This window comes from Scleropages formosus, chromosome 3 (assembly GCF_900964775.1).
Source record: "Scleropages formosus chromosome 3, fSclFor1.1, whole genome shotgun sequence".
Taxonomy (NCBI): domain Eukaryota; kingdom Metazoa; phylum Chordata; class Actinopteri; order Osteoglossiformes; family Osteoglossidae; genus Scleropages; species Scleropages formosus.
In genome coordinates this window covers 19,966,766-19,993,523 of record NC_041808.1, presented here as the reverse complement: position 1 = coordinate 19,993,523, position 26,758 = coordinate 19,966,766, and the positions used below count along the sequence as shown (strand labels likewise).

General features: G+C 46.1%; 1 protein-coding gene across 4 annotated transcripts in view; it reads right to left on the bottom strand.

The window, feature by feature from the left end:
- Positions 1–26,758, bottom strand: part of tnika (TRAF2 and NCK interacting kinase a) — an 84,504-nt gene that overhangs the window by 11,824 nt on the left and 45,922 nt on the right. The window contains exons 8-21 of one of the 4 annotated variants that reach the window (XM_018753438.2): positions 24,477–24,531; positions 22,453–22,531; positions 21,886–22,061; positions 20,994–21,057; positions 19,822–20,020; positions 16,145–16,261; positions 14,448–14,534; positions 12,210–12,419; positions 11,240–11,575; positions 6,327–6,491; positions 5,912–6,157; positions 4,823–4,929; positions 4,456–4,583; positions 2,031–2,128 (exon numbers count right to left, since the gene is read on the bottom strand). In XM_018753438.2, coding sequence (XP_018608954.1) covers positions 2,031–2,128; positions 4,456–4,583; positions 4,823–4,929; positions 5,912–6,157; positions 6,327–6,491; positions 11,240–11,575; positions 12,210–12,419; positions 14,448–14,534; positions 16,145–16,261; positions 19,822–20,020; positions 20,994–21,057; positions 21,886–22,061; positions 22,453–22,531; positions 24,477–24,531 — 2,067 coding nt within the window. The remainder of the gene's footprint in view (positions 1–2,030; positions 2,129–4,455; positions 4,584–4,822; positions 4,930–5,911; positions 6,158–6,326; positions 6,492–11,239; positions 11,576–12,209; positions 12,420–14,447; positions 14,535–16,144; positions 16,262–19,821; positions 20,021–20,993; positions 21,058–21,885; positions 22,062–22,452; positions 22,532–24,476; positions 24,532–26,758) is intronic. The other 3 variants (XM_018753441.2, XM_018753440.2, XM_018753442.2) reach the window with 3 other exon arrangements.

Below are 26,758 nucleotides of genomic sequence, written 5' to 3'. Positions count from 1 at the left end.
CTTTATGTTTAATAATACAAAAACACTTCTAGATATAATTTTATACACTATACACTCACTGGCCAATTAAGTGAATGTCGTTAAATGTAAAATTCACTCAGTGGGGTTCCCATTATGGACTAACACAACATAATAATGTGGAAGGTGAACATTTTCAGAGAATCAGTTGCCTCTCTAGTTCCCCACTCCATGCCCTCCTGGTTGGCCATACACACGGAAACGTGCGCAAAAACGAACAGGTCAGCAGCTGGGTGGGGGGAGGGGGTGCCAAAGGAAGGGTGGAGGGCTGCAGGCTTGGGAGTAACCGTGTGGGTGACATGGACCTTACCAATTCTTCCTATAAGAGTGACAGGTGTAGCCGTGGTAGGGCAACATGTTGGAGAAACAGAATGAGAAGCATGAGAACAGTGCCGGCACACAGGAGACCCTGCACTGGCCTTAAACACAGTCTTTATGTAGTGCGTGCTGCAATCTCCTACATGAAATACAACTTATTTCACTAAGCGGACTCACAGTTGCACACGTGTGATAGCTAAGAGCGCTTGAAGTTTCCGGATCCATTAAAGACATCCCTCACTCCATCCCCCACCACATACGCACATAATAGAACTCTAGACACAGAGTCTGAATGTGAATATCAACGCAATTGGTTTAAAAGGATGTGAAGGTTTGAGTCCCCGGGCCCTGTTGTCATAGCAACGGCTGAGGCACACCGCGCGAAACGGGATTAGCAGCAGCCGTATCGAATGGGAACCCTTCAAAGTGACGGACGTGTTGCCACAAAGGACGCCCTCCGGTTCCAGCATTCCAACCAGTCCTCAGTGTCTGTGAGAAAGTTTTGGTGGTGAAAAGAGTGGGCCTGGCACACTTTACAAGGACCCCATCGGCATTCCGGGCAGCAGGCACAGCGAGGTCACTACCCAGTGAGCGTGAGCCACAGATGAACGGACATGAAGGAAGAAGGACGCTACTAACCTCGTCTATGGCTTTCTTATAACTCTGGGGAAGATGGAAGTCGACAGCAGAGGGAAGGCGGAGAGAACAAGGGTGCAAGAGAGAGAGGAGAAAGCAAGAGAGGTAGAAAGATGATTACGAGAGAAATGAGAGATGGTTAGACCAGAGCTGCGGCATCAGGGCGGCCTGCTGGCCACGGGGCCGACATGGAGTTGGGCGCACTTCAGCCTGAATGTATTTCATAGGTGAGATATGGCAATACCGCTAAACTGGAAAGTGAATGAACACAGCAGCAAGTACATGAAAGATACATGGAGGATAATCACTAAGAGAGCAGTGATGGGCTTGGCCTGCTGAGCAGCTGCACAGACGCACTGCAGGGGTTAACCGAGTGGTGGAAACCGACGGGCGAACCGAACCGGTTCCTAAGGCCGATCTTGGAGAACCACGGCTATAAAATTCCTCCAGTCGCCACAGTTCATGTTCATCATTCTGACGCATATGTGAAGTTTGGGACACTCCACACAACAACTGAATGAAAGCCTCTGGGATTTTACCTCGGTTCCATTTGGTAAAAGGAAAACATACAAATCTACAAATAACCCACAAGTTCCTGTCACTGGGAATGGGCATACATACACTAACATACACTTATTTAAATGAAAAAATGAAAAAGATTTTGAAACAAAAACAAGAGATGAAGAGTTTTCCATCAATTTACTTAATATTTTACCTTAATTCACTCTGCGCCTCAATGGATAGTATCAGAAAGATTCTGTCTGTCCAACTATGAAAACTTTAGCAAACTAACTGCTGGACAATTGGGCAATCATTAATTCTGAGCCCGGAGTCAAAGTGCAATTTTGCAGAGAGAGTATGTGTAAATAATAGCATTGCTGTAACACCAGGCCACAGTACTTTAACACCGGGACACAAGCAGTCACTGCAGACAGTAATGATGTCGCTGACACCCCCAACAAGGGAAAGACAGCCTAGGCAGGGCCAGCAGCTAAGGGGCTCCACCTTGGTGTTCCACAAAGCAGCGCAAGTGCAAAAACAGGCTCCATTTCACTCACCGCAGGACGACTGGGCCTGGTTACCTCCCGGCTGTCCTCCTGTCGAGGTTTGGGGGCCTCTTGGGACAGCACAGGGGATGCTTCTGCATCGCTGGACCCTGTCCACAAAAAGGTCACTGTCAAAACGCATGGTTCATTGGACCATGAACAAGTGGAAAGTTACACCACAGGGCCTCCAGCCCAACTGCAAAAAAGCATGAAACTGAGGACATGAGTGAAACGTGAGAGGAAGCTGAGAAAAGATATAGGGAAAAATATGAAAAAAACTGTGAATCTTTCCATGCTTGATCATACAGAGTGAAGGTGATACTCTCATGGTTATCAGCTCTTCAACATGTGTGGAATCTACCCACATTGCACAACACGGGGGATTCAGCTCCTGGTCTAGGCCGCGGTGATATCCTGTTTGAACCACTGCGGCTCCCTCCTATCTGGTCTTCCACCCTCTGCCATCAAGACTCTCCAGCTCATACAGAATGCCTGGGCATGAGTTTTGCTTCACCTGCCATAGCAGTTCCATGTGCCTCCCCTCCTTGTCTTCCTCCATTGTCTTCCTTTAGCTGTCCGTATCAAGTTCAACACTCTAGTTACAGCCTACAAGACCGTCAAACGATCTGCACCCCGACGCCATCAGGACCTGATCATTCTCTACAGCCCCGCAGGAGACCAGCGATCCTCCGCTTCTGGTCATTTAATCGTCCCACTCACAAGCGGTGCAAAATCGAAAAGTCTGTAGGTTCTCGCTTTTGACTCTGATGTGGCGGAAAGAGCTCCCTCTGTCTCTCAGAGCTGCCCCATCACTTTCAGCATTTAAGAAGTGTGTCAAAACATTCCTTCTGACTCATTTTCCTCCAAAGCTCAACACTGCTTCATTAGTTAGTCCCTCACCACTTACTTTTATCTACATTTCCTATTCGTACGTCACCCATGTAGACAGATTGTGGAATATGTGAGCTATGGGAATAGCTGTATCAAACGATGAAGCTGTGATTAAACAATCATGTGCCTGTATTTAAGTCCTCTGTCTGTTTTTGATGCCCTTTTGTTTACCATGACTTGTACAAAGCTTTGCAAAAAAGCCTGCGCCAAGTGCATAAATGTAAAAGTAAATTAACACCCGTTGGGCAAAACATAGCGCTTAATCATTTTTGAGACGCCAAGCCCCGAATTCCCTTGAGGGCAGGAAGCTTTCTATGTTTCCTCCATCTTAGTCTTGTCAGACTTTCTTGGGAGACACCCTAATGCACTTTCACAGTCAGCTGCGATTAAGGGCATGTTGAGTTGTGCGCACAGAGGAAGAAGAATACTGCACTTTGGGTCACCGTGCTTCCTGGTTGAGGGGCTGCTGTGGTGCCGTCAGCTTCTCCAGGGCACATCCTTAGGGACGATTTCATCGCATCCATCTCCCTGCCGCTCTGCGTACTAGCAGAGCTCTCTAGAGGACAAGGTCCAGCCAAGTGGAACAAAGCCAGCGGACCCCCTCGTATCCACAATGCAGCATCCTTCCTTCCAGCAGGCATATGGAGAGCCCACCATGGAGCCTTGGTGTCAGTCTGTCACTCAGATTAATGCAAAGAGGCAACCAGAAAACAGCACACCGCTACGTTCCACGCAGTCCTTGGCGCCGTTTTCTGAATTCATTCCCGGGATAAACTGTCGACTGCAACCATGAGGAGGCAAGTTAAAGAGAAGGTAAAAAAAGATAAATCTTTCCGCTGGTGACAGCGAAATGGTGAGTGCATGGGAAGCAGTTTTTTACAGGAGAACATAGTGAGAGAAGCACGCTCCAGCAGTCTAGGTGTCCTCGCCTGCATTTCTCGGCCATTTATCCGCCGCGTCGAACCGGCCGTGCTGCTTCGTTCAAATCTCTGCACTCCCGTCAAAACAGGCTTGCCGGAGCCATCGAGAACCAGGTGCCCAGTTGCGATTGGCTTCCTACTGCACACGCGGAGTGAAGACCGTGCCCTCGGGGAGCCGCATGTTCCCCTAGAGAGCTCTGCTCGGCGGGTGCCTTTAATTCACCTCCTCTTCACGGCGCAGCGCTTTTCCCAGCAGCCCGGCTATTTGGCATGTCACACGAGAGAAGCGGTTCCAAAAAAAGCCTCTTGCCTTTTTGTAGGCCACAAAAAAGCTGCATGAATGTCACTGAAATGTCTGAAGTCTCTGCCTGTTAATGTAATCCGTCGCAAAAAAAAAGTGAACGAATCCATTAATCTAACTGAAATCAAAATTTGCAAGCCTATTAATAAAACAGTACTTCTGATATGACTAAGCCCCTCCAGATAAACACTGACCACGTTCAGGTGGGTACTTTTAATAATTCATATTGATAAAAGGCTTAGACGGCTTTCTTTTCATACCTGCGTGACTCGTTGTCTGTGGCTATGGGTGAAGCACCGAGAAGCACTGCCAATGCGACGCTCACCTTGAACCCGGTTCCTTTCACTGGACCCGGCCTGTGAGCTGGGAGTACTGGAGCTAGACGAGCTTCCGCTGCTAGTCCTGTGGAGGACGGTCTCTGGGGCCGGTTCTGTTTTCCTCAGGTCTGGGTTGCTGGAGTTCGTGGGGGTCAGGGAGACGCACAGGGACACGCACAGCCAGTAAGCTAAGCTCACGCAGTCTCCTGGAACACTGGTGTCTCCAGGCGTACCCGGGGCCACAAGCGCAGCAACAGCTGGTCAGTCGGCCTCCGAGTTAACAATGATGTTTAATGGCATTGTCATTTGCTGCCGGCACCAGAACGGCACAGATTTGGGGGACCGGGAGAGCAAGCAAGCTGTCAGCGTACAGACCTGGCCCGGATGAGCTGGGATGCAGTTCGCAGCCCCAGGCCCACTCCGTTCCCAGGGGAGTTCTTCCTCACCAGCGCCGGGGAGATGGATGTAGTTCGCTGGGGCACCTGCATAGAAACAAGGCGGCGACGAAAGTGAAGCGCTTTTGTATTCTTACTGTTATTGTTATTGTCTAAAATAATACTGTAATAACACTACGTCCTGTGTTGCCAGGTTAGGCTCCGGCTCGCCGTGACTCCGCTCGGGACAAGCGGTTTCGGTCAATTCGTGTGTGTTAATAATAACACAATGCAACAAAAATTTTATTATGGCAATTTTTTTTTGCATTTTCCACTCAGTTTTGTTAAATTAAGAATATTTTTGGCATTAGTCGATAATATTCGTATTGTTCGTTTTCAGAATAATATTCCACATTCTAGAGATGAGCAAACTTTGGAGAATTTTGGCACCAGGTTCCAAGTACTGACTATTCCAGTACCTTTTAGGATCTGATGCAGTCTAGAATGTCTTGGTACTTTTTAGAAACTAAAACCGACACTCTAGAAGAAGTAGTAATATATTTGTAATCAGTACACTTTATTCATAATCAATGCAAAAATCAACATAACTAAGAATTTTGAAAAATTTTGTAATTTTTGTAATCCATTTAGCTGACGTTTCTCTCCCAAGCCACTCACAATTTTTATTTATACAGCAGGGTAAGTTTTGCTGGAGCAATGTAATGTTAAGCACCTTGCTTGAGGACCCCACAACACGAGGTGGGATTCAAACATGACTCTTTCAAGTACATGGTAGTGTCTCCAATCGTTACACCACTTGTTACCCCAAGGGCAGAGAACTGCTACACTACAAAATGTAATCGAATCACAGAGCAGGTGCTCTCTGTCCGGTACACAGGACAGAGTTTTATACCTCATGCATTTATACAGCTTGGTATTCTACTATGGTAAAATGTTTCACCTTTGTCGAGAGGATGAAAGAAGCTGCTTGTCCAACTGGTGACCACATGACTGCATCACGCCTAATCTTACTAATAGAGGCTCAAAGTTTGCGTTTACCTTACTTCTGTATCCCCCCACATCCTCTTACCTTAGGTGGGATGTCATCGTCCTGTCTCAGCCAGGAAGTGCGGTCAAACTTGTCCTCACGGCTAGTAACGCGAGGTGGTGGTGGGGGTGTTTCTGACGTTGGGTCTGAGTTCTGGCGGGGCATCTCTCCCCGGCGGGGCACCAGACTTTCTTGAAAGGCAGAGACTCCCTGAGTCGACTGGTCATGCAGAGACTGGGAGCCCGTCATGGCCGGACTGTGGCACTTTGTGGGGACCAGGTGGGCCATCTGGAGGGAGTAATAGAATTTACATCAGGCAGCGCAAGGTTCTGATCCTGGCATTGCCACCTAAGATTTGGTGAACCGTGGCAGGAGACGTAAACCCGACCAGTGATAAAGAACTTAAATGAAACACTGGGGGTTCGGGGAGACTGCAGCAGGGAGGCTGGGCAGTTACCTGGGGCTCGGCAGGCCGGTGCATGGGCGTGGTGCGGGCCGGCTGCACCCCGCCACTACTGAAGGACTCGGAGCGGGGTGGCAGCGATGGATCCGAGATTCGATTGGCCACCTTGTGTTGCAGGGCTGGGGAGCTCTGGCGATTCAGCTTGGAGCGCTCCTCCACCTGCCCAGGTAATAGTTGTGAGAACCAGCCAGTGGTTCCAGGAACCACACAAAGCCCACCACCCAGACAGCTTCTCCAGCACTGCATGGGACCAGTCTGAGCCAATTCCCTGTCCAAGCTGAGGACTGTTCAACATTATTTATCCGTTTAGCAGATGCTTTTGAATAAATTATTTTGTCTTGTTCACACAATGCGATGTTAAACTGATATCCAGGACCTCTCCTAGTAGCCACATCTCCTGATACTCAACAGTATGTGTATCTTGCAAAGTCTCCCCATTGGATTACGTCAGTGGCACAAATCTCATTATAAAACCTCATCGATCAAAAGCAAAAAAGAAGCAATGACCTTTGAAAAATAAAAAGAGATTTTAAAACAATCTCTTAGAACGGAGGGAGACTTTGAGGTCAGCCAATCGGGGTTGGAGCCCCTGTCTCTCAGCAGGCTGGAAAGGCTGTCGTGCGACGTTACCCAGGATCAGTGCAGCCACCACCACCACAGCTCCAGAAACCCAGACAAAAGAAAGTCCTCATGAAGGAGACTTCACATGACACCTTTTCTTACTATAAAAACAACCCAGCATTAAATGTGGTACTTCTTATTTTGCAAAAACATGAAATGAGACAGCCTTGGTCAGTTTGATGGGAACCTATGCCTGTAGAAAGTATACACACAACACCAGACCAAGTGTGACAGCTGGTAGTTAATCCATAAGTCAGATTCAACTAAACACGTGTTTCTCTAGGAAGCCTTGACAACACTGGAGAGACTCAAGCAAAGAAAGACTGGTCTACGTTACAAAAGAGGCAGAGAGGAACAATCAGACCAGATGAGGTTTTTTGTTGATGTCTATGTCAAACTATCGTTGCTAGCTTGGCACTGCATGTCGATTTGGCGATTCATGCAAGTGCCAGGCTGAGATCGGCGTTCTTCCACATGAGATGATTAACTCATATAAGGCTAACACAGTATGGACCTACTGAGAAGGGGGGAAAGGATCTGTTAGTTGCATGAAAGGTCATCTTCCCTCTTTGCAACGAGGAAGGATATGGGTGTTTACAAAACTGACGGACCACCAACCAAGAGAATGTCTACAGCAGCCGCTCTTCTCAGCTGAAGTGGTTCTAAACTCTGGTTTCTTTATCTTTTTTTTCGTTTCTTCACATTTTCTTGTCATAAATGAACTAATCGGATCACGAGACGCTGTAAAGGTAACTAACTTGGCATACAGTTCATCCACACATGAGAGGACTAGTGTGGGGAGGGGTGTCTAGTCATACGCTTTGTTAGAATGTATCATGTACATGTTTAAAATTTTTTGATATTAAAGTAATATTGTTATAAATAAATAAAATGTCTTTTTTAACAAAACATAGCATAATATCACAAATTAAAACAATAAAATAGACATTCATTCCATGTTGGAAGATGCAGTATCAAACATATTTTAAACATAAACATATATGACACAGTTTTAAGCTAAGTTTTTTGATTCAAACACTGAAATAGTTATTTTTTAAAAATTAATGTCTGTTGCAATTTCTTCTAATTCCAGTATCTGTACACATAAGGTCCAGCCATGTGTGGATGAACTGTATAGAGTAACGTATCAAATATCGTCTGTGGATGGATGGGTAACAAGCACACAAGGTACTCTGTATCACAGGCACGAGTGGATTAATCCTTTGTGTGACAGATTCTCTCCTGCCTATACACCCAAATCCTTCCCATGCTGCAGCAAGAGAAGTTGGCCCAGAGCGCTGGGCTATCCCAGGAAGAGGTATTCTGACTTCAGAGGGAAAGAAAACATACATGAAGAGAGAAGACAAGAGACCACCATATTGATCACTGTGTTAAACCAGAGGAAAAGTCAATGTCTTCCAGAAGGTTTTACAGACCCCAAGCCCTGGCTATTATGGTAACATGGCAGCAATCTGCTTTCTACAAGGCGTTGAACTAGGATTAATGGTGATGGTTTCCCAGCATTCTCTACCTTATTTAATTGGCTTGCGTTAGAAGATAAGGTCTTGCATTTAGAAATGCAGGACACTACTACACTCAATTGAATGAGCATGGAATGTTAGTTGGACACCATTTGAATGATGCAGCTCCGATTCCTGCAGTGAGGCCCAACTGGCAGGCCTATCTTGGAGCTGAGAGGCCAGTGGTTATGTGTGGACTGCTCTCCCATGTAGAGACATGCTCCAATTTCTCTCACAGCAGCTGAGAGAAGTGCAATGTACTTCGAATCACACAAGGTTGGGTGAATATCCATTTCTACTGATAGATACTGACTGAAAACAACCGGTTAAGGGTTGAGTGCAGCACTAGTGCCCTTCGTATAATGTTAAAGCTACAAATCTCATGGGGATTCTTCATTGTGATGGTGAATGCATATATTATTCTTATTGTGATATTCACAATGTTCCACCCACCGAACATGTGGGGTCTGCATCAGATGGGCCCAACCACAAAGGGCTGCATTAGATAGATGTTAATCTATGTGCGAGGTGAGTCGTCTGTCACACACGGTACAGGCTGTGCCTGAACCCTACTCTACCTGCAGCTGAGCGCTTGCCGCCATGTGAGAGACCGTGTAAAAGGAAGAGAGCGAAACACCACGTCCCCAGACAGCATTAAACGCAAACGTGGCTGTCGGTTGAACCTTATGCGGGAGGGCTGACAGGCAAGGATGATCCAGGGGGGTGGTGGCCAGATTCCAGGTAGGCAGTTGAAGGGGCAGGTGTGTGATGTCATCCACAGCGCCATGGGATGTTGAAGGATGGTATAAGGCAGGGGTGTGTGGCAATGTGAAGGGGTGATGGGAAAGGAGGGGGCTCACAAACTGGCAATGCACTCAAGGAAACAGAGAGCACCTGTCTGTGGTAGACAACTAAGGTTTTCATTGAATAAATTTAAACGTGGGGCTTTTAGAGTTGTGAGATGAACTGTTCGGAATGCAACACGTGTTTCGCAACCTGGTATGTTTATATATTGATATATTTCCCTCAAAGATATGGAGTTGAATAAGAAACACTTAAATGCAATACAAAAATATGAATTTATATTTGGTAGGCGAAAACAAACTATTTAGCATATTTGGATAATATAACATGTATTTATATATTTTTACACAGGGGCATGGTGGCATGGCGGGTTTGGCCGGGTCCTGCTCTCTGGTGGGGCTGGGGTTCGAGTCCTGGTTGGGGTGCCTTGCGATGGACTGGCGTCCCGTCCTGGGTGTGTCCCCTCCCCTTTCAGCCTTGCGCCTTATGTTGCCGGGTTAGGTTCTGGTTCGCCGCGACCCCGCTTGGGACAAGCGGTTTCAGACATTGTGTGCCTTTTCACATATTGTACATAACAATGGAAAACTTTTAACTGCTGAGTGCTTTTTGAAAAACAGTTTTTGAATATTCTTTAATATTGTGTACGTTTATGCATTTAGCTTATACATTTCTCCAAAAAGACTTACAATGTTAATCTATCTACAAACACTGACCCATTTATACAGCTAGGTAATTTACTGGAACAACTTAGAATAAGTGCCTTGCTCAAGGGTAGTACTAGAGGAAGTGGGATTCAAACCTGTGACCTTTGGGTCTAGAGGAAGCACTTCTGACCACTATGCTTCCAACTGCCCCACTGTATGCACCAGTATACATACAAGAGGGATGTGAATTAATCCCGGGTGGGATGTGACTACTGACCTTAAAATGGGAATGCAACATTTAAATTTTGATAGAGCACGATTATTTTCTCCTTAAAAAAAAAACTGAACTTCAATGAATTTTGAACAAAAGGGATGATGAAGCTATTCTGGTGGAATGCCAGCAAAATGGTTTTTTAAAGCAGACATTCAGTATGGTTTTCTACTGTCTCACAGAGCACACAGCTGTTAGAGCGGTGCTCCAGCACTGGATAAGACTGTGGCTAAAAATCCACAGCATAGCTATGAAAAATAAATGAGCTGAGGGCGAAAAAATCTAACAAATTTAAATGAACTTGAAAAGCAAACGCATTTTGGCAGAAAGCAGGATTGAGCGCTATGTACAAAGCATGGCACGCGAGGAAGCTCATAGCTTCTACGCGTGTTTCGCTGGGTGCAGGGACTCTAATTCGAAGGGCAGCACTGGGGACATGGAAGGGGATGGGGAGTTGGAGCGCGAGCTGTTAGGGGAGCTGGACAAGGACCTAGAGATGGAGGGGGACAAACTTCTGGGAGAAAGGCCCATCCACTGTAAGGCAGAAAGGGCTTTCTCAGCAGCTTTCCCCAGGTGTTTTCCAGGCTTAAAATCAGGGATATCTAATAGTGCCTTCTGCCCACAGGAAGACTTAGATCGCCACAGTGGCTGACGGTTTGCTTGGTGCAGCAAGTGCTCTGGGGCCGAGGCTGAAAGGTCCAGTAGCCCAAACTCAGGCTCCTCGTCTGGTTCATCAAACACGGAGCTATTCCTGATGAAGGAGTGTAAAAGGGGGACGTGAAGTGAGCTTTTGGACGATTCAGAGAATGGGCGCTTCTCAGTGGGCACCATGAGCGGCTGCAGAGAATGCTCAGGAGCGGAAGATGAAAGGTTAAACTTATAGGAGCCATAAGGCCCCAGGTCCCAGTGCTCATGGAGGTTCTCAGAGCTGGCGGCCAGGCGGAATGCCACCAAGGTCCCTGACTGACTGTCGTCATTCATGGATGACCTGAAGCATGGTGAATGTGAGCTAGACCGACGTATGTTTGAGACGTCTTTCAGACTAACCGGTTTGTGCGCAGGGCCAGGACTGCGCCCTCGGGATCGCCCTCTGGCGCCATGGACTCCCAGCACATGCTGGCTGACCTCTTTGACCATGTCAATTGGGCGGGCCAGGTCCACTGGGCAGTTCTGCTCACCAGAAATCTGAATTTTAGGCACATACAGCTGTTGCTTCAGCTTTTTGTAGTTCTGGGGATGACTGGGGGTTGGATTGTAGGAGGGGTTAGAGGATGTTCTGCGGACAGCATTTTGGCATTTGTGAGGGTGCGATGGAGAGCCCCGTCTGGGCTGTTGATGCTGCAGTCGGGGACAGGGGGAGTTACTGTGGGATTGCCTCATGACCTGAAAGGGGGATCAAAGAAGCAATTAATACAGAAGTTAAACTCAGAACCAGGACAACCATGGACCACCTCATAGGAAGTCAATAAGACAAGTTAGACGTAAAATGTCACGCACGCAAAGAGGCGAGAAACAAAAACAAGCTGCGTTTGAGGAGAACACGATAAAGAGATTACAAGAGTTCCCCATCGTGACTCTTAATGGAAATAACCTTTAAGACAGTAGACTCTTCTAAAGAGCAGCCCCTGCTATACTCAGAGAAAAGGTTGCATGGTTAGTCACCGTGAACAAACAATAACTTCTGAATAGTCATGTCTGTGCCTGGAGAGGCCCAGGGCCCCCTGGTTTCTACAGACCTGGATGACCAATTGGATCAAGGATCATCCCAGACCTGGAATTCACAGTAGACAGCCACCTGTGTGTGTCATTGCCACAGATTGCACAAGAAATCCCTGGAACCTGTAGAGTCAACGACTAGCGTGTCACCATTGTACCTGGGGCTCCTCACGTTTGGACAAGTATTGCGACTCTGTCACATGGGCAACACAGTGGCCACACAAGAAGTCATGTCCACCCAACAGCAAGCAAGTCACGTCTGATGAGTACTATGGCACAGGGTGAGTTGCCACATTCCTACCTCCTTAGCCCAGGTGGGCTTGTCGCTTGGGTTGACTGAGTCCTTATAGTGGTAGAGTTGCTTCTTCTCTCCAGGTCTGGGGTCCTGATGCTGCTGTTGCTGCTGCTGCTGCTGCTGTTGAAGGGACACCAGGTAAGCCCTCTCCTGCTGGAGCTGCCTCTGCAGACGCTCTGCCTGCCGCTGCTCCTCCAGCTGCTTCCGCTTGTACTCCTGAAACACAAAGAGCCGCTTAAGTCACTGTGTGGGCTCAACTATCAGAGCAAGACAACAATGAGAAAGCCACTTCAGAGCATGGACACAAAATAGGCTGGACCAGTGGAATAGCTTCTCATTGTCACATGGCATGGGCCAACCAGTGCATCAGGCCATCACAGTCATGGGAATTTCATGATAGGATGCAACATTGCACGCATTGTAGACGCTTTGGAGAAAAGTGTCTGCTAAATGAATAAATGTAAATGTGAATGTAGATGCAAACATATGGGGATCATGGTCTAATGACCTTATATACAAATAAGAGTCACAGGTAGGGTGGGTAGAGGTATAGTGACTTGTGTGCCAAGGGCAATGACTACACAGAAGCTCCAGTGATTTTGAAATATGCTATTTTTGAAATATGGAACAATATTTCAAGCATCACTTTCATCATAAGCAAAGGTGAAATAAAAGGCGCAATGATGCTTGTAGCATCTATGCCATGCATATATTAAGTTATCGTCCTACTACTGGGCAGCTTGGAGGCAGAAGAGCTGCAAAAAAACTGAAACCCAGGTTACCCTGCGGTCTGATTTCACAAAAAGAAAGAAAGAAGTATAGGTACAGAATATGGGCCAGAGCTCTGCAGAGAAGGGACCTAGATCATGGTATACGCCCAACAAGAGCAATGTGAAAACCCAGGGTACTAGTCATCCTTCGATTGCAGATACTGCAGAGAGTCATTGCAAAGACTGATCAAGTTAGAACAGCTTCACAAATCATCGAGAAAATCCACAAACCCAGACGGCGTACGTGCAACATACAGGGCATACTACCGAGGTGATATGGTGGAGGTGTGTAACAAACACTGACACAATGGTATAGCAAAATAAACAAAGCACACCAAATATGCTTAGTTTGCCCTGAGGACTAACAGCAGGCGGTACGGTGATATACTAGTTTAATCCCAAGGACTGACACAAGCAATGCGGTTGGTAATGTACTACCGGAGGGAGTCCCCTTCCAACATCATTATGCCGACACTGCCGTAATTAAGAGTTTTTCGACCAGCTGTCGACGGGGATAAATTATTCTCCAGCACAAGACCTGGAGGCCGTTTCAAGAATAGTGCGAAGAGTGACAAAAGACCTATCACTGTCACAAAATCTAATTTTATACCTAATCACCTTACAGTCACAAGTCCTGTGCTCTATTAAGTGAAAGAAGGAAAAGATTGATAAATTAACTTATTCTGTCCAGAATTCACACTCTCCATCACACATATGTGAAAAAAAACAGTGCAAGGTACAGTCCAAAACAATCCAATATATGTACTATAACAGAATATGGACACCACAAAGCTTGAATTATTAAGTAATAACAAAGGCTATAGCAAATGATACAATTACACATCTGTTCTCTCATTATATGAAGTACACACACACACACACACACACGTATAAGCAATGGACTGCTTTTATTGATATGTTGTCAATGATTCATTCACGCATGACTAGACCTGATGTCACCAGATATTAGAGTAACATGAATAATACGAAGAACATATTACAAATGCGTATTTGGTTAGGAATTTTGATAAAATTTTTGCCATCCTCCAGCATCATGATCATTACTAATTTTGCTCTTGAGTGGTTATTAATAGGCAAAATGAAACCCAAGATATCTTCCATTGTCTTATTTGGTCATATTATGCTGTGCTTTATTAAAACTCTTTATTTACACATAAGATATAAATGATTGTAAAAGTGTAAAGAAAATGTAAAAATCATGTAAAAATTATTTTTCTTAAAAAATCAGACATATGATACATTGGAAGGATCGGCCCATGTCCTTTCCAGACTCCTGTCCTCTCTACTAGTCTGGTCATGTGAGGATGAACTGCATATGAATCTACCTGTAAGATGACTCCATATGCTAGGTAGTCACCAAAGCAACATGCAAGACACATGCAGATAGGACACTGGGTGCAGTGATGAACAGGGGCGGGGTAGTAGTGGGTGGGGGGTACCCCAACTCCTTTACCAGGAGGAGAGCCTGCTCCTGTAACAACTGCTGCTGCAGGATCTCCAGCTGCCTCTGCTCCTCCTCCAGCTGCCGGCGGATGTACTCCTACAGGAGTGGCCAGCATGGTAAGGAGGCAGGGGAAAGACAGCTGTGACTAAAAGCACGAGAAGGCATCCAAAAAGAGTGGTGCACACCGGACACAGGACTTCGGACATTTATACCGTGTCAGAAACCATCGCGCTGAAGAGAAAGAGAGAAGGGACACATCTGAAGAGCTTTAGTTTATTTGCTACAAGCTATTTGAAAATAACACAATATAGGTGGGTGGGGGGGTAGCAAAAAGGAAGAGCAAGAAGGCAGCAGGTGGTGTAGTGGTTAGACTTGCCACTCTAACCCTGCACCGCAGTGCCTTCGATCAAGTTACTTACCCTCAACAGATACAGTAAAATTACTCTGCTGTATACATGAGTCCATCGGTGTAAAGTAGCTTAACATTGTAAGCTGCTTTGGAGAAAAGTGTCAGCAAAAATAATACACAAATGTGACTGTAAGAGAGCTTAGAGGGAGGGATTGGAGGTAAATCCACAGCGTAACTCTTCTTGCCACAGGAATGCAGGAGCCAAGGACACCTGGACTGTGTCGGAAGGACCCCCATGCCAGCGAAGCCCACTGAGCATCGTATACCAAGAGTGGGCACTGCCACAGGAATGCCTTCAGTTGTCTTTCAGGGCTCCATTAAGAGTACTGCCATTTACATTCCACGGGTAAGGAAGCGAACTTGTGACCACAACATTTGTGAATTCAAGCCCAAAGATGTCAGTGCAGGGGGGCGCGGTGGCGTAGTGGGTTGGACCGGGTCCTGCTCTCTGGTGGGTCTGGGGTTCGAATCCCGCTTGGGGTGCCTTGCGACGGACTGGCGTCCCGTCCTGGGTGTGTCTCCTCCCCCTCCGGCCTTATGCCCTGAGTTGCCGGGTTAGGCTTCGGCTCCCCGCGACCCCGTACGGGACAAGCGGTTCAGACAGTGTGTGTGTGTGTGTGTGTGTGTGTGTGAGAGAGATGTCAGTGCTTACTGCACCCTTGAGCCAGGCAGTTCACCACTACACTAATCTTACCGAGGCTGTAAATTCCCCTCTGTATGAAGTGCGATAATGATAGGTACTTTGCATGAAAGCATCCCCCAAGGAAATAGTTGTTTTGAAAAGTGTGTACCACCAGCAGTGAGGGGTTGCATGTGTCACGTGCATCACACATGCAACTTGCGTTCCATCCCTGGGATTTATTCACTGGTTCCATCCGCCGAGATATTCAGCTGCAGCTAGTGCATCGCTTCGCTCTTCTTTCTTATGTATCTAAAAGTTGATGTCAGTGTGACATGTGCTAATTACCGTGTTTCTCTCTGGGGAGGGCGTACGCCTGATAACTGACAGAACTGGGATTGCTGTGAAAATGGGCAGAGGGGCAGAGAGGGAGAAAAAGGTAGGAGCCATGGGTTCGGTGTAGGGTAACTGCTGCCACCTCTACACTGACAATCTGCGCCAGTGACCTCCCAGGGATATATCGCGGTCTGCATTCGGTCAGAATGGAGCACACCCACTGCCATGAACCACGAGCTCTCCATCAGGAGTGTGCCCAGGCCCTGAGATGAGACACAGTCTGTGTGTGTGTGTGTGTGTGTGTGTGAGCACATTTGTTCGGGTGTATGCCTGTGCGGCTACCTGCTCGCGCTCTGCCTGCCTCCTCTCCTCCTCACGACGTAGCTGCTCCATCTCCTCGTAGCGCCGCCGCTGCTCCCGTTCCTGCTGCTTCCGAATCTCTCTATCGCGCCGTTGTTGCTGAGAGACAGAAGTGGAGTGATGAGCAGCTGTCAGTGTACACACCTGCATACATTCATACATACATGTTACACACACACACACACACACACACACACACACACACAATCACAAAGGGTCTCTGAGCTATGAATTTTTGAAGATGCAATCATTTTAAATAGTATTTTCACCACTTGTCTATTTTATTTTTCTAAAATCTGTATACAGTCTGGGGGCATGGTGCTGCAGTGGGTTGGACCGGGTCCTGCTCTCCGGTGCGTCTGGGGTTCGAGTCCCGCTTGGGGTGCCTTGCGATGGACTGGCGTCCCATCCTGGGTGTGTCCCCTCCCCCTCTGGCCTTATGCCCTGTGTTGCCGGGTTGGGCTCCGGCTCCCTGCGACCCCGAATGGGACAAGCGGTTCAGAAAGTGTGTGTGTGTGTGTGTGTATACAGTCTTCCCTTAAGAAAAGAAAAAATGAAATCTGATTTTACAAGGAGCTTCATTTAATAACCCTACTTCGGTTTACGTGCCATTTCTTCGCAATTACAAGGATGGAACTTGGATTTTGTGTGCCTCCAAACAGCCCAGTGATGCAAGACATCTATATTCAAATGTATATTTATTAATTTGGCAGATGCTTTTCTTCAAGGCAGGATAAAGTGATTGATTATCAGGCAGTATTTAGCTGACACCTTTATCCAAGGTGACTTAGAGTGTTTAGATACACTGTACTAAAGTCCCTACAATCATTCACATTTATACAGCAGAGCAACACACGCACAGACACAGACACACACAGTGTGGGCAATTCAGAGTCACCAATTTAGCTGAAACACAGGTCAGTGGACTGTGGGAGGAAACCCACGCAGCCAAGGGGGGAAGATGCAGACTCTACGCAGACTGAGCAGGAATCAAACCCATGTGGAATCGCAAACCCCAGGCTCAGACACCACGTCAACTTCTTTGATGAGTGTCAATCATTCGCTTTATTTTCATTGATTTCTTTTGTCTTTACTGATATTTTGTTTTTTTTTTTCAGTAAAGGGGTCGAAATGCATAAACACAGAGTATCGCCCGCATGTATGCTTTGCTTGCATAACAGCTACTAAAGGGATGAATAAAGGCACGTAGACAGCCACACAGTACTATAGAGTAATTAATGAAGGGAAACTGCTTTGTTAAAAATGTTCACCAGTGAAACTGAGGTTAATTATGTCTTTGCGTTACGAACAGGATTTTACCTTCAGGGAATCACCTTCATAAAGTGGGGGAAGGCTGTATATGTGTACGTGCCTATGTATACGCAACGTAGTACTTGAAGAACGGTGTTTTGATTTCCAGCTCGTGCTGTAGTGCCCTTGATCAAGGCACTTTAAATTGATGAGTAAAAATTACACAGGTGTATAAATGGTTAAATCAGTGTAGTTTAACACTGTAAAAAAAAAATCAGATAAATGGAATTTATAGAGGGGGAGCGCGGTGGCGCAGCGGCGCAGCGTGCTTGGCCGGGTCCCGCTCTCTGGTGGGTCTGGGGTTCGAGTCCTGCTTGGGAGGCCTTGCTATGGACTGGCGTCCAGTCCTGTGTGCATTCCCTCCCACTCCAGCCTTGCGCCCTGTGTTGCCAGCTTATGCTCCGGCTCGTCGCGCCTCCGCTTGGGACGAGCAGTTTCTGACAATGTCTGTGTGCGTGTGTGTGGGCGCAATTTATACTTTGCACACACTGAGTGTATGCTGTGTGGTTCTGTTTGCACATACAGCACTATCCCAGTCCTCAAGGGGAGCCAGCTGGTCAAGGTTAGGGTTACGGACAGAGCCATATAAAAGACATAAAGAAATTATGCAGAGGCCCCTTGGAATACAAATGTGCGCTCCGAGACGGATGTAACGCGCAGGGGACACAGCTGAAGGTTGCTCTGCGGTTCTGCTGCCGGCAGAGCGGCTCCCTGTGGGCCGAGTGCCAGCAGTATCGGCGGCGCACCTTAGGGATCGCGCAGCAGCAGGCCTCTTTGGAGCAGCGGCACACTGTTACGCCCAGTGTGTCGCCATTGCAAGTTTACCAGACAGCCTGTAAGGGAAGAACTACCACACGGCCAGTAGGTGGCGCCGCACTTAGGGAATTGGAGTAGGCCGAAACATAAAAGTGAGTGAGAAGTGGTTGATGTGAGCAACTAGTGTTTAATCGGCATTCTTTCACCAAAAGATACCAAACAAGAGTATGTCTGATTTTATTTTGGACTAGTCAGTAAGTTTTGATTTTCGAGGGAAGTGAATCATACAAACACCCCCGTGACACATCTGTCTGCTACTATTGCAGATGAATCACGCCTGTGCTGTGGGGCCCGAAAGCATACAAGATGTGAAACAACCTAAGAGAGGAAGTTTCCACGCCGTTATCTCATTATGCTCGGGATTAGATAGCCTTGCTTTCTTGCCTGTGAGCAACAATCCCCAGGTAGGCAGGAAAAAAATAAACACGCATCTTGCCCGCATGTGGGCGGTGGAAAGAGATCGTTTTCCTTACAGCTCCAAAGAAGAGGAGTATCTTGTTCAGGACAGCGGTCCCCGAAACTGTTCCTTTGTGTTTCTGTGGGTCACACTTCATTTTGCCCAGTCTAGGGGTGAGGGACCTGTTTTTTATATTCCACTGGGGAAACTACTATTGTCCTTTTGTGGAAGGTATTTAACCTGATTTGCTGTAGCTGTATAACTGGGTTAGAGGACTAAACCATAAGCTACAAAAGAAGCTTTGCAAGCTGTATTAATAAGAAATAAAGAAAAGTCCTGTCTTTCTCTGAGCAGCAGAATTCCAAAGGGAACATGGTGGAAAAAGGAGATTTGTTGTTTTAAGGTCATAACCAAGATTTTTTTCCCCATTTAAGGCCACTTTCTGGAAACAGGAAAACAGCGCATGGCTTTTTCTACCGCCACAGTAGCCTTTGAAATTAATTAATGAAAAGAAGCGCTTGCTATGATGTCATGGTGACATCATCCTTCAGGGCTCCAAATGCCAGGAATTCTATCAGACACAGCTCAGTGACTCCCAGGCCCCAGACTTAGTTTTACTTCCTGGAAAAACTGCTTTTCCACCAGCGCAAAATGAAAACTGTTCTTAAACTGAAAACTGTTTTCATCATAATACAAAAAACAGAATATATTATTGAGCCATCGTGACCAGGATGTTGCATCGCCGTTAATGAACTGGACATGTGATCATGTTCCTTTTCCGGGGGCCTGGGGGACTCTTTTTTATATCTTTCACATACTAAACCTAAGCTCATCTTAACAAATCCGTGAAACTGCAAGTCATGAAACTTGTTTTCTGCAGACAGTAAATATCTGCTGAAAAAGAAAATGTACATTTTTAAAAAGAAGAAAGCGAAGCTGAATCAGCAAATCACTGCCGTGTTTCCCCCACCAGTGACACTGTGCACGCTGCGGCGGGACAGCTTCTGGCCACCAGCACAGTGAGACATTGTAAGTTTGCGTACTTAAGAAACCGTAGAACGTTGTAACGTAGGAGTTTAAGAGTGGTGCATGAGGCTGGAGAAGGACATCACGGGCAGCGCAGGAACGCGCTCACCTCCTCCAGCCGCCGCCGCTGTTCCTTCTGCTCCTCGATACGCTTCTGGCGCTCGGCCAGCAGTTGGCGTTTGTGCTCCTCATTCTGCTCCTGCTCCAGCTGCTGCCTGCGCAGAGCCTCTGACCGCTCTTTATTGGCCAGCTGCAGACGCAGGAAGTCCCGCCTCAGGGTCGACTCCCCAGGGATGTTGATGAGAGAGCTGCGGTAAAAGAGGTGTGTCGCAGCGAACGTTCATGTGACCTGCCAGCTTCTCCAAGCGCACGCAGACAAACCATCACAACAGCGTAGCACTTTCACAGTTGGCATGGTGACAAGCTCACTTTCAGAAACTGCACCCTGAACAATATTTAAATTGGACGCAAACACAGTTCAACATGCATAATATGTATGGTAGTCCTCACCAAATATCCATATATCACATATTTCCTTGCTGTAGCGCCCCTGTATTTCATTCTCATGACCACTTGTGCAATGTTTACACCCTACTCAGAAAAGGAGCAGAGAAGCAGCGACATTTAAAATGACACTTATGACAATACTGTGGACCCCTTTTCCTCCAAGAGCTTTACCTCAAGCCAGCCTTCCCAGCCTGCTTAGCGCCCTCAGGCTTTCGCCCTTCTCTTGCTGGCAAATACAGCCACTCCCTTATATTCCCCGTAAGTCCCGCAGCGCTTGAACACTTACATTTTTCCCATAATTCAACTATTCAACTACAATAGACCCAGTTCCCGCTCAAACTCTCGGTAACACAAGTCGTTACAATACTTTTAACGATTTAAAGTCGAGCACCACGCAACGTAAGCAGAATTCCACCCGCGACACGGGGCATGGCTTCTCCTGCACGTCATCCGTCAGACAGTTGCATGCCTGCCGGCAAGAATCTCTTTATCATCTATAATAATGAGGCTTAAAGTAAAAATGTTTAAAAGAAAGTGCTGAAAGTAGAAAATTCAAAAGAAACATGCATTAAACTTGAAGAGATAAAATGCACAGAATTCTCTTGAAAGGCAGTATCATTACTAACGGCTTTGTGGGATTTCCTTTATTGTTCTTTTACACGACTAAGCCAGAACAGGATTCTGTGATACCTCTGCAGTATTCTGGGTTCTGTACCACTAAGACCGTATCTGCATATCATGTTGACAACTTTTGTGGGGAAACTGGAAGCTTACCTGGGCTCTCCTATGTCGTTCTCCTCTTCCTCCTCACTTCCGCTGTACTCGTACTCCGTCTCATCTGCGACAAAAACACACACAGACTGTGTCTGACACCCCTCCAGCTTTTTGAAATTTCCAGTTCAAATGTATAGGCGGAAGGCACCACATACAAATGTTGATCCTATTACATGCTTTGCTGGACGTTGCAGGTATCCTTAGAAGTAGGGTAAGCACCAGCAAACACCACTCAACTTGAAATACATTTACATTTATTTATTTAGCAGACGCTTTTCTCCAAAGCGACTTCCAATGAACTCTATGTAGTGTTATCAGCCCACACACCTTATTCACCAAAGTGACTTACACTGGGTCACTCATCCATACATCAGTGGAAGACACTCTCTCTGTCACTCACACACTATGGGGAACCTGAAGAGCATGTCTTTGGACTGTGGGAGGAAACCAGAGCACCCAGAGAACATGCAAACTCCACACAGATGGCGTGGGGTTCAAATCCATGTCCTCTCGCACCACCCAGGTGCTGTGAGACAACAGCGCTATTCACTGTGCCACTGTGCCGCCCTTATTTTTAGAAACAAGGTCTCATCAACATTTGCTTATTAATCTAACCATTTACATTTAAATACAAGTTTATGTTGTCTGGATGCCGACTGTTAGTGCAATTGTGTATTCAACAGCAATGACAATCAGTCTGAAAACAGGTGAAAATACAAGTTCTTTCACATAAATTTTTCACTTTCCATAACCCATTATGCTCTTATTTATATTTCCATATGGCATTGCTGAGATGCTCAGTAAGCAGTAAGCTACTTTTGCTATGGTTGAAGAGGAAGGAAGAAGCATGGTTAAGGAGGCTGAGGTCTAGTCATGGCGATACATTACCCACCTTTCTCACCACGCCTCTTTTTAGTGCGGTCAATATGGTCCTTGAGCTGGATGCGGACCTGCCTTTCATTAGTCAGGTCCCGGATGAAGGGGTGTTTCAGCAGTTGCTCTGTGGTGGGCCTCTGCCCATGGTTCTTCACCAAGCAGCTCTCAACAAATAGCTGGAATTTCTTGGACCTGCCAATTGGCGATATCATCACCAATGAACTCAGCAGAACACTGCTTTCTTGGCTTTTCACTACTTTCTTAACCTTAATCAAGGCAAAAGTTAGCTGGACAACTGAATAGTCTCTTGACCAAACAAATAAGAAAACATTGGCATGGAATCAGGCAACCGCTGATTTTAGATGTCTTAGACATTGATTATTTTATTTTAGTTAACTTGTGCGGCTCCTGAGGGAGGACACAAAGAGTTTTCCTTACCAATTGTTACTAGTTTTCTTGTTTGTGAAAAGTGATCCTTCAGCAACAACTTGCTTGTTAAACTTGATGCAGCATGTAACAAATACTAGATTGCATAGAGATAGTGGAGGGCAACCACTGGGCAACGAACAGCATAGCAACTCACCACTTCTTTGACTTGAGCCTGGGTGCCGGGCTCCTAGGAATCAGGAAGAGGGCCCTCATGGGATGCATGTCACACAGTGCTGCGGGAAAAGGGATGACACGGTGAATGCACTGAAGGTTTGAGAAGAGGCAGTGGTTGGGGGCAAAAAACATAAAAATACAGTCAATAAACAATAAAAACAGAGTCACCCCAATCCATTCGGGTTATGCCAGCTTGACTTGAGGATTTTCATTTAACACCCCTATGTGCTTATAAAGCACTTCTGTGCATTTACGAGGACTGAATGTAGGTTTTGTGCATCTCCCAGCAGCTGAGTGGTACAAGACCAGAGCCACTACGTGGTTTTCTTCAGTTATAGTTTGGCCAGTGCTGTGTTAAGCTCTCAACCCACATTAGCCCTTATTTGCTGGTTTCACCTGTTATAATCTTGCAATCATAGCCCCTGTTTCGACTGTGCAAACCGTCTCAACTTGTTTGGTGAATACGGATTCATTGCCATGTCTTCGTGGATATCTTTGTCTTTACTGTTCTGTCTTTTTTTGCGTTAGAAATTTAGTATTACAGGATATATATATGTTTTGTGAGGGCGCGGTGGTGCAGTGGGTTGGATCGGGTCCTGCTCTCCGGTGGGTCTAGGGTTCGAGTCCCGCTTGGGGTGCCTTGCGACGGACTGGCGTCCCGTTCTGGGTGTGTCCCCTCCCCCTCCGACCTTGCGCCCTGTGTTGCCGGGTAGGCTCCGGCTCCCCGCAACCCCGTATGGGACAAGCGGTTCAGAAAGTGTGTGTGTGTGTGTGTGTGTGTGTGTGTGTGTGTGTGTGTGTTTTGCATCTGCACATTTGTTAGGTATACAATATGTAATAGCTACAAAAGAGCTTAATGAACGCAGTTAAAGTCATACAGTATGAAAGGAAAGTGCTTTGTTATGTTGTGTTATGATAACTAACGCTAATGACTGAAGTAATTATATCAATTTTAATAGGATTTGGTGATATTTTAGGGCTCGCAAATGCATAAAATTTTTTATTATGTAAAATAATGACAATTACGGATTCATAGGATGACAATTCATTGCACAAAGGGTTTTTCCAGAACAAACTAATTTTGTAAAGTTGGGAAGGCCATATATGTATGCGAGTTTGTGTGTGTGTGTGTGTGTGTGTGTGTGTGTGTGTGTGTGTGTGTGTGTGTGTATGGTTACATATAATATAAACAGTACACATGTACACATAACACAGAAACATCTTCATGTTATAATAAAGAAATAAACCGGGCCTGTTGAATGCAACGCTCAGATGAAAAAAGTACAAAACAGATGACACAGGGTATATGAAAAGTCAGAGTGTAAAACAGATAAGTTGAAGCTGGGAATATGTGTGTACAGTGAGACTGAGGAAATGCAGCAGGTGTGATGATCACTGGCATTATTCACTCTTTAACAGCCTTATGTCATAATAATAATGCTCATAAAAGGATTAAGTGTTATAAATACCGGCTATAAAATGTACCAAACTCAACTTTACTGGCTATTGAAACTGTGTCGGGACCGTTTATGAATCATACCCTTTCGAGTAAAATTGCATCAAAGAGAAATGTTTTAACACCACCTCTGATTCTGACAATTCCTATGAATCCCAACCAGCAGCTCAACCGAGACTTTTCTAAGTGGTATTCCTGCAAGCTCTGCCCTGAATAGTGCAACACTTTCTCAGGTTGTATAGGTAGGATAAGGGAGGAGGGTGGACTGGCTGTCACACAGAGAAATGCAGGCCTGAGAAGTTTTCTCGCCTTGGCAGAGTGCTTGGGCCAGTGAAGGTATTTTTGCATTTGGCAGTTGCAGCTTGCTGCACAAACCAGAGCACATTCCAGAAGATCTTTTGTTGGGAGTGCAATCATGGAGATCTAACATACCAGGTGAGGTATTTATGAAACATACACAGACACACACTCACACAATATCTGAGCTCCCAAGAAGTGAACTCAGTGCTCACATCTCACCCGCCCAAGGGCTGTGTGGTTGTACTTACGTGGAGCTCCTTCTGCCATTTCAATGGCTGTTATTCCTAATGACCACAGGTCACTCTGAAAAACATGGGACGTGCAAGAAACTGTTAGAGGGGACAGGGCAAAGCAGCTATGCATTCCAAATTCAGTCGGTGAAACAGAGCAGGTTAATCTCAGAGCGAGAGGACAATTTTTAAAAGGCTGTGGTTCATCAAGCAACTATGAAGGACCATGTCCTTGTAGAACATTCAGGCCAAGAGCACCTGAGCCTTAGTGACTTCAGCTAAACATAAAGCACTCCTGTAAATCATGCCGGCATCCTGTCCGGAGCGTTCCCTGCTTTGTACGTTGTAGATCACAGATCACACTTGATTCAGTCCGGATCAACAGTTAAAGATAATGGAGAGGAGCACAAATGACTGTGTAGTTCAAGTCCAGCTCAATCTGTGTGGCGTTTGCGTGCTCTAGCCATGTTCGCGTGGGTTTCCTTCCAAAGTCCAAGCACATGTGTTTCGGATGAATTAGCAGCTCTGAACTCCCATAGTGTGAGTGTATGTGTGTTACATCACTCTGGTGCACAGATGGGTAAATTATTGTATTGACTTCAGTATAGTGTGTTTAACACTGTAGGTCATCTTGGACAATTAGCTTACATCATTGTCCAAGGTGACCTACAGTGTTAAACACACTATACTAAAGTAATAGTGATTATTACTGCAGACTATGTGGTCCATTACAGTGTATCCCACTGTGACTGGAAGGTGAGCTCTGTGAACCCCAACGACTGCATGACTTAAAACTTTAAACTACTTGAGTTGTGTAACAAGGAAACAGCCAACTTTACAGTGAAGGCTGAGCTGTTAGAAAACAAAGGATGTAAAATCCTGTAACATTATGAGGAAATCAAGCCATTCCAGAGAAGTTCCATAATGGCTCATGTGAAGTTGCTGCTGTGCAACTCCGTCTGAGCCCGTCTCCTTGCCCTCTGGGTCTTTGCTACTACTGCCTTGTTCTGTTAATGTGTTAAAGGAAGTACAGAGATTTTAATTAAACATTCAAAATGTTTTGCCTCTCTTCTATTTGACTGAGACTATTTGACTAGGAGCACTTGTAGACACAAAAAACAATTGATGAGAGACACACTCAACAAAAATGGGCTCAGTTCTACAAAAAAATGAAGCACAGGACTGTAAAATTACAGTCACTGTTCCTTTATTACTCTTTTCACAGACAACAGAGTCAGCAGACTGGCAAGAGAAGTGTAAACCACACCTGTGTGTCTGACATGTGCAAGGATGTGGACTTACAGCCTAAAGGCTGCATGTTCAAATCACATTAGGCGTCCTTCTTTAGAACCCTTGAAAAACATACTTTGACCTGAACTTCTCCAATATGCTTTACTCCAAGTGACTACAGTGTTAAAACACTTACAATGATTTACCCATCAGGATTCAAACCAGCTACCTCTGGGTCAAAAGGCTGCAGCTCTAACCATTGCAGCATGTACTGTCCCCTCCTACCACCCCCACCGATGTAAGCAGATTAACACTGTAAGTCATGTAAGTCGCTTTGGAGAAAAGCATCATCTTAATAACTAAATGTAAATGTTTGGTAGGCAGAGGGATTACAATATTCGCTCCGAGGTGCCTGGCATCCAGTTCTAACTTGGAACTAGGCAAACATCAAGGTCAGGTTGACATGTCGATGGCAGCAACAGCCACCATATTTCCATTAAAAATTCAGTCCTGGGATCTGCGAAAGAATGCATATTAATGTTTAAATAGCTGTGGGAGAACTTTCAGATAGGTGGTGGTATGGGGTCTCTACTGCTTAGAACTTACTGTGGGTTACCTGGGGGCTTCAATGCAGTGGGAGAAGAGAATTTACCCTGCCGGTTGAAGTGGGCTCTAGTCGCACTTGAGTAAGGATCAGGGCAAAATCAGAGCAAAAGAGGGCGGGTAAAACGCAAAATAACCCCTTTGTCTATTTTTCCTCCGTAAGGCCCGTACATGCAACATCCTCAAGGCACGTAATCTGATTTTAAACAGCACAAATCCAAACGGTTTAGCAAGACCACAGTACCCCACAATGCTCACACACGCACACGCAAACATACACCGCACACGATAGCAGCATGAATGCTGATGAGATACAGCGTGCAGCAAGGGAGAAGCAGGGTTTGCTCACGGTCAAGGGGACAGAGGGGCAGGTGGCAATACAAGTGGCTGCTCCCCCTACGACAGACATATGCTAATGTAAACGTATGTCAGCGGGGCTCTTCCGCTCTGCTCTCCAGCACATGTGT